Source organism: Acytostelium subglobosum, assembly GCF_000787575.1.
Source record: "Acytostelium subglobosum LB1 DNA, scaffold: scaffold35, whole genome shotgun sequence".
NCBI lineage: Eukaryota > Evosea > Eumycetozoa > Acytosteliales > Acytosteliaceae > Acytostelium > Acytostelium subglobosum.
In genome coordinates, this window is record NW_012236498.1 from 167,422 (window position 1) to 185,692 (window position 18,271).

Sequence of the window (18,271 nt, forward strand, 5' to 3'; positions counted from 1 at the left end):
ATTGTCAACCAGAGTGTATGTGTTGTAGTGCAGTTCCTAAGGCTCTCGGTTATGACTACTGCTATGACTACCATTGCTCACACTCCCACTACTACTTGGCTTTGTAGTTGATGGTGAAGAATGGTTACTACTACTACTGCTGATGCCACTGACGCTGTTGTTGTATGTTGTTGTTGTTGTTGTTGTTGTTGATGAGGATGAACCAGGTGATATCAGTGATGATATAGTGACGAGTTCAAAGCGAGCCCTAACCTCATCGAATGAGTTAATGTTCATAGAGGATATCTCTTGTAGCAATGCCTTTAGCTTCTTGATCACAGTGGGGAACATCATGTAGGTAGCGTCCAACTGAGCCCAAATATGATCCATCAGCTTGAACACCAAAAAGTACAGTTCCTCAAACGCATAGTTGGTGTCCCTCGACATGGCACAGAGCATCACCATGAAGCTTGATGTCCAAAATGGTGTCCACCAAGGTTGTTGTAAGGACTCTGTCATTGAGTGTTTGGAGTGAGTGAGTTAGTGATCGAATGATGACAGGAAACTAACATACCTTCACTTATATCCAATATCTCAAAGAGTAGATTGGTGATATTGATGCCGGCTGTGGCAAAGGGATAGTCCCTGTGTTGTTCGAGGATTGAGTCGACCCATTGTCTGTGATTCTTGACGAGATATATTAGGTTTAGGAGTCCTAGCAGTCCCATGCCTCTAAAGTCCCTAGCGGGATTGTCACTCTGGAAGCCAAACGACTTCCACATGTCAGATCGCTCGGCAAAGGGCTGGCCTGGATAGAGGTGCATCCAGAGCTCAGCGAGATAGGCCACGTGCTCTGGATTGTTGTTGTCGTATTGTGTCAGACGATATTTTTGCAGCTGTTTCATCTGTTGTGATTGTTTCGCCGTCAGCTTCTTTGATCGATCGATGTGTGAGCCCAGTATCTCGAGCAACTCGGTCGACTCTTGAATGGTCTTGAGTATGTATATCGATGTCTCCTTTGTGTTCCACGTGAGCAGGATCTTTCCACTGCTCTCCTGATCCTCGTTGTTGTTGTTGTTGCCAGATGATGATGATGCGTCGGTCGCCTGAAGGTGTTGGCCTGTTGTTCCATTATAAGTGTCTGCCTTTTTGTTTGACAGACTTAGTGAATGTACTCCAGATGTGGCGCTGGAGACTGTGGCACGACCACTATGATGATGATGATGGTGATGATGGTGATGATGACCATTAGAAGGTTGATGATTTCCTCCTGACAGAGATTCCTTGCGCTGGCCTCCAAACCTTGATAGGAAGCTTGCATGATGATGATGTGATTGTTGTTGAGAAGGAGCGGGAGCAGTCGAGGACTTGTTGAATAGCGATGGATCGGATGTTGTACGTCGCAGAGGTGACACGCCCAGACTCCAAGTGTTATGTCTGACACGCTCAAAGATCGAGGGTCGAGATGATGGCACTTCAAAGTTGGTCTTTACAGAGAACAACTGATGAATGGATTTAGTGGCGACCAGGGTGTGTAGTTCATATATCGGATTGTTGTTGCAATCCATTGTTATCTGTATTCTTCCACCATTACATGCATTGTCCATTGGCACATCTGGCAACTCCATTGATTGAGTGCATCGATAGAATGTCAGCTGACTCATCTCATCAATCTCTATCAATATCGTATTGTCTCCATGTTGTGTGTAGAACTTGTCGCCCTGTAATCTCAACTCTTCAAGTTCAGCTTTTAACTATATCATTCATTCATTCATTCATTCTTTGTTAATCATTCATTCATTCATATTGGTATGTAATGATGTACCAATCACCAACAACTATGATACATACTTGATTCAACTCCTTATTCATTTCAATCAATCTGTTCTCGGAGTCTTCAGAACTGTTGTCATTGATACTCTTAAAGTCCTCTTCTTGGATGTGCTTTCGTTGATTCTCAATCTCCAGCTTGAGGAACTCTTTCCTGTCCCTTCTTTCCTTGTACTTCTCAGCCATCCTTTAGTGAACGCGCGAATGAGTGAGTAAGTGGAGTGATTTTATAACTATTATCTCTATCTGTACAAGTGATAAGAGAGTACTTTAAAGTTTAGATTGGTATCGATCGTGGGTTGTTGTTGTGTTTGTTGTCTTTGTGTATGTGTGTGAGTGTGTGTGTGAGTGTAGTGTTTAAGTGTCAGCAAGTATGTGCGTGTGTTTGTGTATCTGTTTATCAACAGGTGTGTAAGTGTGGTTAGATGGAAGGATAGAAGTGGGGTCAGCATTACTAAACAAGTCTGACGATTATTCCTTGTGTCTCGACTCACTACTGCTTGATATTATTTGAATTACAACTTTGCAATACCATTGGATGCCCCGATTCATTCATTCATTCATTCATTCATTCAATCACTCAATCATTAATGTAGTCTGGTCAGCCAGTCATGCCATTGATATTGAAATAACAGTGAACTTCAAAAAGGAAATATCCTCCTACATCTCCAGCCATAATACAAAACAATAGTCATTGCTCGTCATTGTGAGAAGAGATAATACATTTATCTGTATATCCTGGTTTGAGTTAATGTTTGGAGTCGAATGAAAAATGAATGAATGAAATACTTTGACTTTGAGTCACTCACTCTCACTTTCCATCCACCACAAAACAACAACAAAGAGATAACAATAATAATGTCTAAATACGTAGTAACACTGTTTACACCTATTGCCATTGGTGTTGGTATCACATGGTTGTTGATGAGAGATGAGAACAAGGATATAAGTGTATGTATCGTTGAATGTTGGAGAGGTAGATGTTAACTACTCATGCTCCATGTACTCATACTTCATGTACATATAGGACTTTAAGAAGGAACAGGGATCAACTTATCGCAAGTTCCACGAGAACAATGAACAGATATTCAAGTATATTCAAGAATCAACAAAGAGCGACAAGATTGTACACTTTGCAAAGGATGACGAGATTGCTAAACAGGTGCCTGTGAAGCCTGTAACTGCTCAGACTTCAAAGCCACCAGCAACAGCACCAACAACGACTAAACCTCAAGATAAGAAGCAATAAGGCTGCGCTCAATTCATAATGAACAAACGAACGAACGAATGAACGAACGAATGAACGAACGAATGAACGAACGAAAGAATGAACGAGCGAGTGAGCGAACGATGCTTAATGTAATAATCAATCATGGTTGCACTTGATTGGCGTTAGACTGCTGCTGCTGTTGATGCCTATGTACATTGGTTGACAGAGGCCATGACCTGATCAACTTGTCCATGCCTCCAGTGTATAGTCTCGACTCAAGGTCACCGCATGCAGCAGATATGTGCATGCAGTTGATAGCAAACGGAGCATGTCCTTCAAACTCTTCAATACATATTCCACTCTGATCAGACAGACATCAATGTTAGTTATTTAGTTATTTAATTCATTCAATCACTTTGGAACTTACATTAATGTCATATGACTTCAAAGCACCATTCTCACCTGCCACGTAAAGTACATCATTTTGATCATCCAACAACATCTGTCTGATTGCCACGGGCACAGCCTCAAAGTACAACGTCCTGGTGCACTCATTGCTCTGATGTAGATAGTAACCTAGTGTCAGTCAATCAACCACTCACTCTCAATCAATCATAACAACATACATTGGATAAATCCCAGAACTTGATAGATCCATCGTTGCCCGCACTGATTAGCCTGTTGATGGCGACACTATATATGATTGATCGAACCCATCCTTGTTGACTCCATATGATGTTGATACAACGTCCAGTCTGGAAGTCCCACTGTCTGATCGAGGTGTCTGACGACGAAGAGAACAGCCATCCGCCATGATGATCCACCGATGACACCCATCCACTATGACCCAAGAACACTCGTTTGAATGATTGATCATTGATCGATGCCACCCTTATCGTCTTGTCATCAGAGAATGTCACAATCAACTTCTCGACAATTTTCAAACCATTGATTAGACCATAGTGTCCAGTGAATGTCTGCAATGTGTTGAATGTCTCGCCATCGAGGCATTGAGCAGTCTTGTCATGTGATGCCGTGACCAATGTTGGTGTGGCGCCGGGATCCTGGCTCAGGGCATGCAGTCCCCAGACCGCACCTCTCTTGTGTACATACTTGGACTTTAACAATTTGGCATCGACTACACTCCATTGTTTTATGGACTTGTCAAGGCTGGTAGAGTACAGTGTGTTGCCATGTGTAGTCAACGCTGTAACTGCATCAAAGTGACCTTTGTATCGCTCCAATGGTGGTGTGGCCGCCTTCTCACTCGCACTCCCAGTCACCGGTGAGGACTCGGCCAACTCGCGAACATCATCAATCATCCATAATCCATAGTCAATGAATCTTTCTCGCTTGCTCCTATGTCCAATGATGCAGTTGTTATGTATGATGACTGGCTCGATGTTGGCGCGTTGTGGCAGCTTGAGATTGAAGTATGCAGTGCCATTGGGAAAGGTTGTGCGGGGAAGTTTGAACACGCGCAGTTTACCCGTTTGTGGTGCGCCAGACACTGCGGGCGTGGCCAACTCCTTGAGGAACTTGCGCATTGATATCTGATCGTCGACGATTGGGTTGAGGAAGGCGATGACCTGCTCCATGTATGAGATGCTAGTAGCATTTGATCTGATGTAGTAGAAGCCGGCACAGACGTCGTCGTCATCCTGCTGTATGATCAGATCAATGTCGCGTTGGTAGTCGATACCTGCCGCATAGGCGGCCTGCTGGAATGCGGTAAAGGGGTCGCTCAGCCAAACAATGTCCGTGTCAGTCCACAACACATTGTAGCCTCGCTTGAGCACGTCCAGCACGACCAATGGCTTCTCATTGCATATGGCGCGGAAGCCAACACCGCCGTATGACTCTGGCTGCTCGCCATACACCGTGTCGGACGACACCACCTTGCCGCCCGTGAGCATTGCGGCGGCCATATCACCAACACTTGTCATTGGTCGCTCGACAGCCTCCTTGGCCATTGACTTCATGGCCATGTTGTACTGTTGGCTCACATGATGTGCGATCATAGTTGACGACGAAGACGACGTGGTCTCCATCAGCAGCTGATGGATACCAGCATCAGCGTGGCAGTCCTCACATACACATCTCGCACATTGATCGCAATAGTTCAGCAGAGTCTTGGCATGTTTGAAGCACTTGTTCAACACGGCCCTGTTTGAGAGATTGATCGCGTTGATATCTTTGAGTTTGAAGAATGTCGCAGACTTGTCATCCAATGCAAACAACATGAATCTCTGATTCCAGAGTTGATCAAAGGTTTGTCGCGTTGTTGTCGTTGTCGTTGATGACCACGTAGTCGTGGAAGTTGACGTATCCTGGTTTTGTCCGGGTCCGGACAACAGATGTCGTTCAATACTGGTGATCAAATTGAGTGTAATGTCTCTGAAGCCATAGTTGCACATCAAAACTACCAAGTCATTGTTGCCTGCATTCATTGTGTATGTGTATATGTGTTTGGGGGTATGTCGATGAGTTGACTAGTCTGGAGACGACTGTCGGTTGGTCGCGCAAATGAATGAGTGAGGCGTGGGGTGTGTTGTCAAGTCATCGCAGCGTCGACAAGTACTTCTTAGTCAGGGATTGGCTGCCCGATTGGGATACAAAGAAAATTGAATAAAATGAAGTTCCCTGGTGACCCAGGACTCCCACCTTTCCACTTTCATTCATTGAGTGGGTCTTGTGCCAAGTTGTGTCCGGCTTGTGCCACACGAGGTGTCTGTTGTTTCTTCTCACCTTTATTTGTATATCTAGTTAATTACATTATTATTATTATTATTGCAATGAGTTATTCATTCTCATTCATGTAATATAACACACACAAACACACACTACATTTATACAGTTAATAATACAGATAAGTATTAAACTATAGTAACAGTTCTATTTTTATCAAGTATGTATTCTTCTTCTAATTCCTTGTATGAATGATTGATCAATCCCGACACTCTTGTTCCAGAACAGAACACCAACAACACGCACACACACACACACACACACACAATCATATAAACACACACACATACACGAACTCCAATGGGCAGGCCATCTGAACCCTAACCAGGGTTGTTGTAAACAATTTGGGTCTAACCCACCACACTCACTTCAACATGCGCTTCCATCTCAACACTTCTTTCGCTCAACAACCACATTCGCACCACTTCCAACAACACAATATATATGACGACACACTTCTCAACAACCATCTAACTCATTCATCTTATTAGTTAACTCCATCTTCACACACACACACACACTATCATACACATACACATTCTCTATCTGTTGTACAAAGTGTAGGTGATTAGTTATCCACTTACTTGTGATCATCATCAATCAATCAATAGTCAACCAACATCACCTATCACCAATCAATCAATCAATCAAACCAATAACTCATCTCTAATCTTTACACCAATCAATCAATCAATCATATCCATCTCTTAGATTTACAAACAACTACGATATATAATTACATCACAATCAGATAAAGATGGATGGAAAGCTTAATACTATAAGGTTGATGTTCCCAGATACTTCAGCAGATGGTGTTATCAATGCTCTAAAGTTGAATAACTGGAACATGGAACAGACAATAGACTACCTGTTGGCACAGTCAGAGGCAAGGGAGATAGAGAACAAAGAACAGCAACAACAGCAACAGCAGCAGCCAGAGCAACAGCAGCAACAACAACAACAACAGCCAGCTCAAGATGAGAATGATCGTATAGTTAATGAGTTTGTTATGTTGGAGCAGTCCATTCCAGAGCAGGTCGAGGCAATCATGAAGCAAGTCGAAGAGATGAAGCAACTGCAAGAGGATTTGAACAACCAACAAATGATACAGGATCAACTATTACAACAAATTCGTGTACCAGAGCCACAGCCAGAACCTCAACCAGAGCCACAACCAGAGCTACAACAGTTAGAGCAACCAAAGATAGAGGAGGAGGTAGTTGTGGAAGAGGAGGAGCAACTTCCATCACTGGTCCATGTGCCAGAAGATGAGAGTGTACATGGTACGCTTCATTCTCAAGAGGTCAGCGAGGCCATTGAACGTCTGAATGATATTATCAAAGAGAACCCAGATCTCCAAGAGTGTCTGGTGAAGACTGATGACCTTAACAACAACAACAACAACAACAACAATGATAACAACAACAACAACAATAACAACAATGACAACATAATCAATGAAGAACTTAGAAAGAAACTTAGTGCAGACATTGGAAAGGCGATCGAGCATTTGGAAAAGGTGGTCAACTCCTCACGAGAGAAGACTGGTCAGACACTCAAGTACCTCAAGGAGGAGATCGAGTCATGGAACATTAAGAACGGTTTCCAGACCTTCACCTACAACTTTAGGAGAGAGTTGTCACACTTCCTCGACTCCTTTGCCAACTTTGTATCGCCGGCACCAGCCACTCCCGAGGAGAAGCAGGCCCGTGCCGAGAGACGCTCAGAGTTGGAGAAGAAGCTCCAGGAGCTGAGGGAGCAGAATGCCAAGCTGTCCGAGGAGAGACGTATCGCCATAGAGAAGATCGAGAAGTTTGAGAAGGATGCCGCTGCCCAACAACAACCAGAACAAGAACAGTAGTTTGTTAGTTAGATAGTTAGTTAGTTAGTGTGAGCCAGGTACCAGGTTGGTCTTGGACACATTACAATGGATATGTATATATATGAATAACCCCGAGCCATTCTCCAAGGCTGGCTAGCTGGTTGTCATTGTTCCAGGCTAGCCAGGTGACTTAATAAATAGGTTGACAACCATCCTTTATATTTATTACCCTACAACAAGTTGGTTGGTCGGACCATGGTTCGTCCATCGCGCGATTGATCACAGAGGAAGCTCTGGCTCCATGATGACCTGATGGCCCTCTCTTCGCAGGACAGACATCCTCGAGGATGAATGTGCTGACAATGCCTTGTGAACCTTTGGTGAGAACTGATTGGACGCAAGTATGAGTTAGTACAAGGTCCTTGCCACGACAACGTTGTGCTGGCAATACTTACAAAGAAATCATGATAGTCGAGATGAGTCTTGTCGTCTGCCTTTCGAAGTCCACGACCAAGCTTCTGTAGTGTCATGTTGGGGTCCTTGCCTCCAGAGGCGTTGATGAGGTGGTGAATGCGAACGTCCACGCCAACGTAACCAATGGCCGAGAAGATGGCCACGACCTTTTCATTCTTGCTGTGCTTTAGCTTGTTGAGGACAAACTCTCGAGTCTCCACGCCGTCGTCACCTTTGACCCAATAGGCATCGGGGATGAGTTCGGACAGTGCATCGCCGTGTGCCAATCGCTTGACCAAGATCATTATCCTACCCGTTGGTATGGACTCGACCAGTTTGGCGATCGACTGATTCAAATGTTCATTCTCTGCTACCAACCTTGACTCCACGTCGTGGAAGGAAGTGATCGTTGTCTTTCTTTGGAGCTCTGTCAAGAGTGTTTGCTCATCCAGGTCATCGTCTAATGATGTCTCAAGGTCGTCGTCCACATCAAGCTTGTCTACGTCCACGTCCTCGTCCGCTGCCGCCAACTGTTTGTCTTCCACCACCTCCTCTTCCACAGCAGGAGGTTGATCTCCCGCTATGTTCTTTGGTTTCTTTGGCTGTACAGGGTAGTTGATTGGATAGAAGTGGATATACGCATTTGATAGAATGTCGACTATGATTATAAATGGTTAAGTGAGTCAGTGTTGGTTGATTGATTGTTCATGCATGTGCGAAAGACCTACTCTTTGTCAAGTCTTGAGTTGATATGTCACATAGTAATGTTCCAAACACAGAGATGATTCGATGGTTGTGCACTGGGTCACCAACCTTGAATGGAGTGGCAGAGAATCCAAATCGAGAGTATGCATTATCAAACATTTTGAATGTCTGGCGCGCTGATGGCGAGGCAAACTCGTGCACCTCATCTACCATCATCACCTGGGCGCTACGACAGAGATCGGCGATCTTGTGCGCCGACTTGAGTGTTGATATTGTGACGCGCGACGGCTCAAAGTAGTCGCTGGACACACGACCAGGTTGACAGACACCCGTCGCCTTCAGACTGTCGTAGATCTGAGTGACCAATGATCGCTTGGTGACAAGGATGACAACAGTGACATCATCTCCCAGCGCCTTGATGAGTGATGCCAATATCATTGTCTTGCCACCGCCAGTGGCACACTTGATGATGCCTCGATGATTGGCCAGCGCAAAGTTGATCGACTCAACCTGGAAGTCGTGAAGCTTAACCGTGGGCAATAGTAGACTGTCATCCACTCGCTTCGACTCTAGGTCAGGTGGTTGCAGGTCAAACACTCTCAGGTGAGCGATATCATCTTCTGTTGCTTGATCGTCTGGTGATGTGGTTGCAGTGGTCTCTGTGGCTGGCTCAACCTCTAATTGTGTATCTTTGGCAGCTGCCTTCTTGCGTTTAGTCTTTGTCACTGGCTTCTGAGGTATTGGTGGTGGAGGTGGCAACTTGATTGAATGATCCCAGTTGGAGTATAGCTGTGGCAGAGGGTTACGCTCATCGATGCGATTGTACTGAACGTCGAGATCATTGAGTTCGCTAATGATGATGGGCAGCAGGCCTGTGGCGAAACGTCCGACCTTGGGCGAGAAGAATGACACCTTTCGCGGATGATGAAACATCTTCTTCTTTGGCTGGAATGGCGAATGTGTCTTTGCCTCAAAGAATGTCATGCGTCTATGTATCGTCTCCAATATCACAGGATCAGCATTCATCATAAAAGAGTGTCCATTTGTGATACGAATGGTTGGTCTATAAAGTGACTCCAACGTTCGTTGTTGTTTTGATGTACTGGTCATAAAGCGTCTCATCATCGTCATCATTGATCATTCAAGTATGTCTGTATGTATGTGTGATTGATTGATCGATGGTTGCTGTCGTTCACTACTGCTACTTCCTATGATGTAGATTGATATTGATATTGGTGAAGTTATGCATCTCATCTCATTATTGTTGTATTTGTGCGTTGGTCTTGAGTGATGACAGTAACATTTGTAAGCAACACGGATCAAAATGCCAAGAAGTGGATCAAACAGGCATTTTCATTCAAAAACATTCACTTGAGACATGATTACTGTACGAGTTAGTCATCCTCTCACTTATTTGATTGATTGATCATTCTTATACACAACAACTTAATAATATTATCAATACATTTTCAACTACAATAAATATATATATAAAGGTTTTAGGTTATAATTCTGGATTCTTATTCATTCAATCAAATGAACCAAACAATCAATCAATCAATCAAATCACCTGGTCATCTTCTATAATGAATTCTACCTTCCATATTTATATTCATACTCATATATATCGCACCTGTTCATTCTTTTAAGAGTCTACAACTCAATTCACCATTGTTCATATTTGAATCAAAAGAGATAAGGACAACAAATCTTACCATCTGTTCAGAATGAGAAAAGGTTTAGAGGTTATCGATTACCAAAAGTGATCACCTCACCTCTGACTGCCAAACACGGTAACAACACCAGGTCCTTCAGTTAAGGACCATAGTACTTATTTTTTTTTTGGGATACCCCTCATACTAAAAAAGGAGGCCCTCTGCTATGGAGGTCCAATGAAAATGAAGCCGTGTTACTCACCACAAGTGTTACTGACAATGTCTGGCATTGATTCATCTTGATAGGTATTATAATTAATTTTTTACAAGGAACATATTATCTGATCGGAAGACTCCATCCTCCATTGATGTAGCCAATATTAAATAAATTAAATAAATTTATTCAAACTTGCCAATCAGTAGTCATACTTAGACTGACACGGAGACCTCAGTTAGTATTTATCATGTATCCTATTAAATTTGCGATCGCCCTGCGTGTTTGTTTGTTCAAACAGTACCTAACTTCACCAAGAGAATCATTTTTAAAACCACCAAACACTGGTGACAGGGATAGATACTAGAATTAATTCGAATATACATCACATAATATCTCTGGGTACATTGTTTAATTATATCTTTGAAGTGAGTTTGTCAATCAATTATCATATAGTTGTCTATTTTGCCAACTGGACTAACATTCAAATATCATTCAATCATTCATTCATTCATTATTCACCATCAAATATCAATCATTCAATCTATCAACTTTATCGATCATCTTATGTATTAATTTAAAAGTGAATAGCGCTGGAGGTCAGGCCAACGATAGTCTAAACAGCGATGTTGGCCAAATTCCCATCGCAATGTGCGAGAGGCACCATCGCAGTCTTGAGGTACTTTGTATAACGTGCAATAAATTAGAGTGCCCAAACTGTGCTGTACAGTCACATAGCAAGGTTCCTCATCTGTTGGAGGACATATTCACATTGGCCAAAATGAACGCTGCGAGCGTGGACGACCTTAGCTACTTCCCTCGACATGCAGCGGAACTGATACACCAGGACGAGGTCCACCGACATCTACTTGAGTCATTGTCCAAACAGAACAAGGACATCACCAGTTTCTTTGGTGAATTGCACATCTACCTTCAGGTGGAGGAGCACAAGGTTAAGAAACCTTTCACAGAGGCAGTTGTGCGATGCCATGAAACACTCATATCAATCCGTAATGAATTGGTGTCGATAAAGGAGTTCCTCCAATCAGCCATGGAGATCAGCGTAATGGAGCCCTTATCCCAACTACAGCAACAACAACTACAACAACAGAACTCCCCTGGAAATGGAGAGGATATTGATTCCTTTGAGGCTCTTCCAGGTTCATTATTGGAGTCATTTAAAGGTGTCAACTTGTCCGAGGAAGCCGTCCTTCAATTTGACGTGTCCACCACTCTCGCCAGGGTACAACAGCACATCGAGGAGGTACGGTTCAAAGAGCCCAAGCACCAGATCAACAAGCTGAACGTCCGAATCAACGACGAGAGAACAAAGGAAATCAAACAAATGATATCCCAATTGTTTGAACTCTCCCAGGCCGAGAGTGACATAGCCCAAACTACCAAGAGCCAACTTTCCATCTTCTCGACCGGCCAGAGCGGGTCCTTCATGTTTGATGTGGAGACTGGCAAGTGGAGTTCCTTGAGTGAGGACCGAGAGAAGCGCTCCTACATGGTCAACTCAGTCATTCACGCCCGTGGCTACGTCTATGTGTTTGGAGGTGACACCAAGCTCAACACATACAGTCGGTTTTCAGTGAAACACCAGCGTTGGGACCTCCTAGGGACCATAATCAATGAGGAGGTATGTATTGGTCGCCAGACAATTAATTTAATGTATACAGATACTAACTCGTACTGTAATCCTCACTTACAAACTTTAAAACAAAAAAGGGCGGCAGCGGCATTTCAGTGTGCTACGATGGAGTTAGGTTCGCCTATTTGATTGGAGGTCAAATGAATGGACTCCTCACGCGTATCGACCAGATGGATCTCGAGACCCACGAGTTTGCTCGTCTTGGAAACCTTCCAGTGCCCATCCGCTTCGCCTACAGTTTCTACCACGACCGGATACTCTACGTGGTTGGCGGAATGGGCAACCGAGTGGACGATGGTGACCAACATTCCATCTTCAAGTTCGACCCTGTCTCTCGCTCAACTACCTTCCTCCTTGATGGAACATTCGAGTTTAACCACGAACTGGTGTCCTGTTGCTTTGACGGCCGCGAGTTCCTCTACCTGTTGGATGTTGAATCCAACTTCTTTCGCTTCTCGATCCAGACCAAGGCCCGGACTGTTCTGCCTCGCCCAACACTCAAGAACAATCCACAGCGCAAGTACAAGTGCCAGATGCTCATGCTCAAGAGCAAACTCATCTACTTTATCGGTGGCCGCGAACACAACAACTTCACCTTCAACATTGATCTCAATCAATGGCTGCCCTTGGGCGACAACGACAATGTGGACCGACGATGGTGTGGTCTTACCACGGTTATCAAGACTGGATAACTCTGGTATATATAAAGGACACAGCACTCTGCCAACTCAAACCTTTTACATTGGTGCGCCAAGGTCGGACTGATGCTACCGGCCCATAGTTGTTACCAAAGGTAACCATCTTATTTATATTATTATGGTAACATTGTTACTCCAGTTGTCACAATTACCCTATGGGAATAGTCACAATTGTCATCCAGATGGTCGTCTAGTTATGGACAGGCATTCCAGTAGTTGTCAATCAATCAATCAATCAATTCGCATCACCAACTCATTCATTGGAAGTATTGCCAATCAATTCAATTACGATAAACAATATACATCTTATAATTGATTGTTAACATTTATTGAAACACTGTCCATTCATCGCTCATTAGGCGCACTTAAGCACCTTAGGCATGTGGCTTGGTCTCTTGCTGTTGCTGCTGAGCTGGCTGCTCTCCCTCCTTGACGGGAGCTGGCAGGCCAAGCATTGTCCTCTTGGACTCCCACTCCTCAGTCTCACGCTTGTTGCTAGTGTTGAGTGGCTTGCCAGTGCGGATGGCCTCAATCTCCAGACGGGTCAGACGGACCGACTCGAAGGAGTAGTCGAGGAAGGCCTCACAGGCGATGGGGACGATTGGGCGTATCAGAGCAAAGATGGTGTTGGCATAGTCTCTGATCTCCTTCTGTGAGTGAGAGTCCATGCGCAGTCTGAGGAAGTGGAACAGGTTGTGGAGGTCAATCTTCCAGTACCACTCAGTGTACACGCTGACAGGCAGGCCAATGCGACCGAGCTCACGTGACACTCCCTTCTCGAGCAGTCCAGAGTAGGTCTTGTATGATGCCTCACATTGGTCAAGGTAGTCCAAGAACTATATCATGTATACAAGATGGATGTTGTGTGTTAGTATCACATGTATGTGTGCGAGTGAGTGTGAGTGAATGACAGTTACATACCTCTTGGGCGGTCTTGGTGTCGATTGGCTCCTCACCACCCTGGCGGTTGGTGGTCGACTGCTTTCTCACGTCCTCAGCCGATGGATGATAGAACTTGTCGGGCATAACAGAGTAACGGGCACTGTACTCGTTGACGCTGGCGGTCCTGTGTCTGATCCACTGACGAGCAATGAAGACTGGCATGACACAGTGGAACTTGAACTCAATCATCTCGAATGGCGAGGTGTGTTGATGTCTGAACAAGTATCTGATCAGTCCCTTGTCCTCACTGACCTTCTTAGTGCCAGCGCCATAAGACACACGGGCAGCCTGGACGATAGCAAAGTCGGCAGTCTGTCCCTCTGGTGCCAGTCTTGGCATAGCATCAACCAGAGCAACTCTATATATGTTTGTTTGATTGATTGAATGAGATACACCAAACAATGTTTGTTAGTGAGATGTTATAACATCACCAACATGTTGTTGTTGTTATCAACTCACTTGCCATGGTCGTGAACTGGTACCTCCCAACGGTGGCTACCCTTCATGACATCATAGTATGTTGTCTCTGCAGGTACTTGTGTAATCTGAATGCTATCAATCTCGTTCATGTCCATCTTTTAGATGTTTATTATTATTGTTGTTTATAATATATATATATCTTATATGTTTGAATGTTGTTATATAACTAACCTAAAGTGTTGGGCACATGTGATAGTTATGCTTGAGTTGTTGACAACAACGACTACTTCTACGAAATAATTCAAATTTGGCGCGCTTATACCTAAGAGCCGTGATTGAATGATTTGGTGTGATCAATCCGATTGGAGAATGATAAGTGTGTGTGAATGATGGTTTCACGGTCGGGCGCCTCAACATGATCATCACTCGCTCAATCTAATAACTGTGACATACACTTAACTTATGGTATCCAGTACAACAACCAACCTATTGTTTACCAGAGAGGATATTGATAACTCACCATCAAGGAGAGATGGCATCGATATCGAAGTCGAAGATACACAAAGGCGCTACGGTGTAGAGATCATTCAAGAGGCTGGGCTACTACTGAGGCTGTATGTGTATTAATACATCAATGCTGATCACACTCATACTCATACCCTTAATACATCATACTTCATCATCAGGCCTCAAGTATCGATCGTCACTTCTCAAATCATCTTTCATCGATTCTATTGTCGACAATCATTCAAGACTTTTGATGTCAAGGTATGTGTGCACTTCATAATGATCACTCATTCAATCACTCACTCAATCAATCAAGAATATATGCATGGGAGTTGTATTTGTTGCCGCAAAGTATACAGAGTCGCTGGGTGGCAGACGTCTACGTGATGTAGTCAATGTGTTCAATTATATATTTCAAAAGAGTGAAGGTACAAAGGCAGAGTCATTGGATACACGCGAGGTGTTATACTGGCGCATGAAGGCTGATGTCGTTGACGCCGAACTGATCATTCTGAAGGAGTTTGGATTCCTGCTGACAGTGGAGCCACCTCACAAGTTCATCCTAAACTACATGAAGCTGCTGGAGAAGAGCAATGAGTTGGCACAGATGGCGTGGAACTACTTGAACGACAGCATGCGCACCACACTCTCCATCCAATACAAGCCAGAGTCAATATCCGCCGCTGCCATCTTCATGGCGTCCCGAGTGCTCCGTGTTCGCCTGCCCGAGGAACCCTACCCCTGGTGGGAGATCTTTGACACAACAAAAGAGGGTAAGTCTGTCTCATCATCCATCATTGACAATGGCACTAACAAACATGACATCATCATCATCATCATCGTCCGGATGTGTAGAAATCGAAGCCATCACAAGTGAGATATCCAATCTTTATACAAAACCAAAGCCATTCTACATTGACTTGCAGAAGTTGTATGGAGCAATTGACAACAACAACAACAATGCCAATGTCATTGTCCAACATTAGTTGTGATAATCTGGGAACTTGACGACCTTCATTCTTCCCCATTTCACAATTGTTGGTCCTGACGATTGATTGCCCACCCGACCATAATGTAATGTACATAAATTAACCAATTTATCTAGATTGATTGATTGAATGATCATCTTAGCTCGCTTCGATGTATCTTCTCGAAGATGATAAGATGGTAGACGTCTGACCATTGACGTGTGTTTGAAAAGTTGTTGGAAGTTGCTTGTTGACAGCCCAGAGAGTGTGTTAATGGTCTAAGATGGTTAGGTCGAGAATGTGTGTATGAGCTAATGTCATTGATGGGGGGGACAGGACCTGAAGCTTCCGGATTGTTTGAATGAAGTGGTCCACACACTTTGTATTTTTCTTCATTTTTGGTGATTTTTTTTGATTTTACCCTGATGTTTGTATGTGTGACTGATCAAATCAAGTCATTTTGGAGTTGTTGTGTGTGTATGATGCTTTGCACCTGTCCAGTTTCCCAATCATCGCAAAGCCAGCCAATAAAAGGGCGAGAGAGACCGACCATAGAATACCTCACTAAACAGACTACATTGACATCTCTCATACATTGATTCATTGGTCCATTCATTATATTCATTCGCTCAGACATAGACATCAGTTACACAAACAAGACAGCCCAACCTTTGTGTTTGTTTCAATCTTTCTGACTTTACTTCTTTGCGAAACGTTAATCTTCATCATAATCATAAACATTTATAAATTTGATACATACGGATATTATTATTAATATTAGTATATAATGTCAATACGAGATTGCTTAAATATTGACAGGAAGGAATTGAACGAGTATGCCTTTCGCTACTTTGGTCTCCTCATGATTTGTATCATGACCTTTGGAAGTTATTATATCTATGTATGTGTTCATTCATACAATCAATCAACTCCATCATCAATCAATCAATCAACCAACTCACACATCTTTGATCGAATCGAATCATAATATAGGATATTCCATCTGCATTGACTCAAGCAACAGTTGACGAATGGTACGGAATTAATAAGATTCAATTTGCACTGTTGTACTCTGTTTACAACTTCCCAAACACAGTCATTGTGTTCTTTGGAGGTTTCTTCATTGACACCATCTTTGGTCTAAAGCTTGGCTCCCTGCTATTCTGTACATTGGTCTTGGCTGGTCAGGTCATCTTCTCTTTCTCTGCCAGCTACAAGCTCTTCTGGATGGCCTTGTTAGGTCGTACTATCTTTGGGTATGTGTGCATTGATTGATCCATTGATCCATTGATTGGAGAGGCTCTAACATTCATTCGTTCACTTGATGTACAGTCTTGGAGGTGAGTCATTGTCTGTTGCTCAGTCAACATTCTGTGCCACTTGGTTCAATGGTCGCAGTGATTTGAACTTTGCATTCTCTGTTACACTTGGATTCTCTAGGATTGGCAGTGCTGTCAACTTCCAGGTGACAGATCACCTTAGTACCCGTTACGGTGTGCCAACTGCTGTCTGGTTCGGTGCAATCTGCTGTGCTATTTCCTTTGCCGGAACCATTGTGCTCTGTTTCGCCGAGATGGCCAGAGCAAAGAGAGACCCCAAGGTTGTCGTCAAAAACGACCCGGTCTCCATCAAGGATGTCACCAAGTTCCCAAGAACTGTCTGGATTATCTTTGCCGTCGTAGTCTTCTTCTACGTTCCACTCTTTGTCTATGTCTCTATCGCACCGTAAGTGGTTAGCCCCAGCGACACCATCACCTCACTCACTCACTCACTCCAATCAATCAATCAAATAGTACCTTCCTCCAGACCAGGTTCAATGTCAGCAAGGGTGTTGCCGATACTTTGACAAGTATCCCATACTACACTGCAGCTCCATCACCAGTGATTGGTTTCTTGATCGATCGTTTCGGTCGCAACCTGACTTGGATGACTGGCTCTATGATCTTGATGGTTACTGCTCACACAATCCTCGGTTTCACAATGGTCAGCCCATACGTCGGCATGATCATGATGGGCTTCAGCTATGCCATCATGGCCGCCTCCCTCTGGCCAACCATTCCCGTACTGATCCCAGGCATTCGTCTGGGCACTGCCTACGGACTTGCCTTTGCCTTCCAGAACGCCGCCGTCGCTCTGTCTGGTCTGGCCGTCAATGCCATCCTCCAAAAGACAAACAACTACCACTACACTGAGGGATTCTTTATTGCATTCGCCGCCGTCGGTCTGGCCCTGGTCATCCTCATGGTCTTTATCGACTTAAAGGAGCAGAAGCTGAACATCCCGGCCGCTGCAATGAAGGAGCACATCAGAATATTGAACAAGAAGACTGATTTGTTGGAGGATAGCTCAATCAACGAGAGGTCACCACTGGTCGATCAACAGGACGTCGATGAGGATGTGGACTCCAATTAGACATCTCGATCACACTCCTCCTCCTCTCCAATCCCAACAACACTCAATCTCTCA

At 44.0% G+C, this 18,271-nt stretch overlaps 9 protein-coding genes across 9 annotated transcripts; 5 read left to right on the forward strand and 4 right to left on the reverse strand.

The window, feature by feature from the left end:
* Positions 1 to 36: 36 nt before the first annotated feature.
* Positions 37 to 1,995, reverse strand: SAMD00019534_118100 (hypothetical protein; the record flags this gene model as incomplete). Its single annotated transcript, XM_012892958.1, has 4 exons — positions 37 to 491; positions 554 to 1,188; positions 1,282 to 1,733; positions 1,831 to 1,995. The coding sequence occupies 4 exons, from the start codon at positions 1,993 to 1,995 to the stop codon at positions 37 to 39; spliced, it is 1,707 nt and encodes a 568-aa protein (XP_012748412.1).
* Positions 1,996 to 2,667: 672 nt separating this feature from the next.
* On the forward strand, positions 2,668 to 3,058 carry SAMD00019534_118110 (hypothetical protein; the record flags this gene model as incomplete). The annotated part of the gene is made up of 2 exons (XM_012892959.1): positions 2,668 to 2,760; positions 2,837 to 3,058. 2 exons carry the CDS (start codon positions 2,668 to 2,670, stop codon positions 3,056 to 3,058), a joined length of 315 nt encoding a protein of 104 aa, XP_012748413.1.
* A 121-nt stretch (positions 3,059 to 3,179) lies between these two features.
* On the reverse strand, positions 3,180 to 5,469 carry SAMD00019534_118120 (hypothetical protein; the record flags this gene model as incomplete). Its single annotated transcript, XM_012892960.1, has 3 exons — positions 3,180 to 3,380; positions 3,447 to 3,578; positions 3,646 to 5,469. The coding sequence occupies 3 exons, from the start codon at positions 5,467 to 5,469 to the stop codon at positions 3,180 to 3,182; spliced, it is 2,157 nt and encodes a 718-aa protein (XP_012748414.1).
* A 1,055-nt stretch (positions 5,470 to 6,524) lies between these two features.
* On the forward strand, positions 6,525 to 7,628 carry SAMD00019534_118130 (hypothetical protein; the record flags this gene model as incomplete). Its single annotated transcript, XM_012892961.1, has 1 exon — positions 6,525 to 7,628. One exon carries the CDS (start codon positions 6,525 to 6,527, stop codon positions 7,626 to 7,628), a length of 1,104 nt encoding a protein of 367 aa, XP_012748415.1.
* Positions 7,629 to 7,874: 246 nt separating this feature from the next.
* SAMD00019534_118140 (hypothetical protein) lies at positions 7,875 to 9,848 on the reverse strand (the record flags this gene model as incomplete). Its single annotated transcript, XM_012892962.1, has 4 exons — positions 7,875 to 7,976; positions 8,045 to 8,467; positions 8,651 to 8,700; positions 8,771 to 9,848. Coding segments are annotated over 4 exons (1,653 nt in total), but the record flags the coding sequence as incomplete, so codon positions are not given.
* A 1,549-nt stretch (positions 9,849 to 11,397) lies between these two features.
* SAMD00019534_118150 (hypothetical protein) lies at positions 11,398 to 12,962 on the forward strand (the record flags this gene model as incomplete). Its single annotated transcript, XM_012892963.1, has 2 exons — positions 11,398 to 12,258; positions 12,348 to 12,962. The coding sequence occupies 2 exons, from the start codon at positions 11,398 to 11,400 to the stop codon at positions 12,960 to 12,962; spliced, it is 1,476 nt and encodes a 491-aa protein (XP_012748417.1).
* Positions 12,963 to 13,345: 383 nt separating this feature from the next.
* SAMD00019534_118160 (hypothetical protein) lies at positions 13,346 to 14,485 on the reverse strand (the record flags this gene model as incomplete). Its single annotated transcript, XM_012892964.1, has 3 exons — positions 13,346 to 13,804; positions 13,890 to 14,268; positions 14,370 to 14,485. Coding segments are annotated over 3 exons (954 nt in total), but the record flags the coding sequence as incomplete, so codon positions are not given.
* Positions 14,486 to 14,792: 307 nt separating this feature from the next.
* SAMD00019534_118170 (hypothetical protein) lies at positions 14,793 to 15,823 on the forward strand (the record flags this gene model as incomplete). Its single annotated transcript, XM_012892965.1, has 4 exons — positions 14,793 to 14,944; positions 15,017 to 15,098; positions 15,154 to 15,610; positions 15,693 to 15,823. 4 exons carry the CDS (start codon positions 14,793 to 14,795, stop codon positions 15,821 to 15,823), a joined length of 822 nt encoding a protein of 273 aa, XP_012748419.1.
* Positions 15,824 to 16,592: 769 nt separating this feature from the next.
* Positions 16,593 to 18,217, forward strand: SAMD00019534_118180 (hypothetical protein; the record flags this gene model as incomplete). Its single annotated transcript, XM_012892966.1, has 4 exons — positions 16,593 to 16,706; positions 16,799 to 17,061; positions 17,138 to 17,530; positions 17,599 to 18,217. 4 exons carry the CDS (start codon positions 16,593 to 16,595, stop codon positions 18,215 to 18,217), a joined length of 1,389 nt encoding a protein of 462 aa, XP_012748420.1.
* Between the last annotated feature and the right edge of the window lie 54 nt (positions 18,218 to 18,271).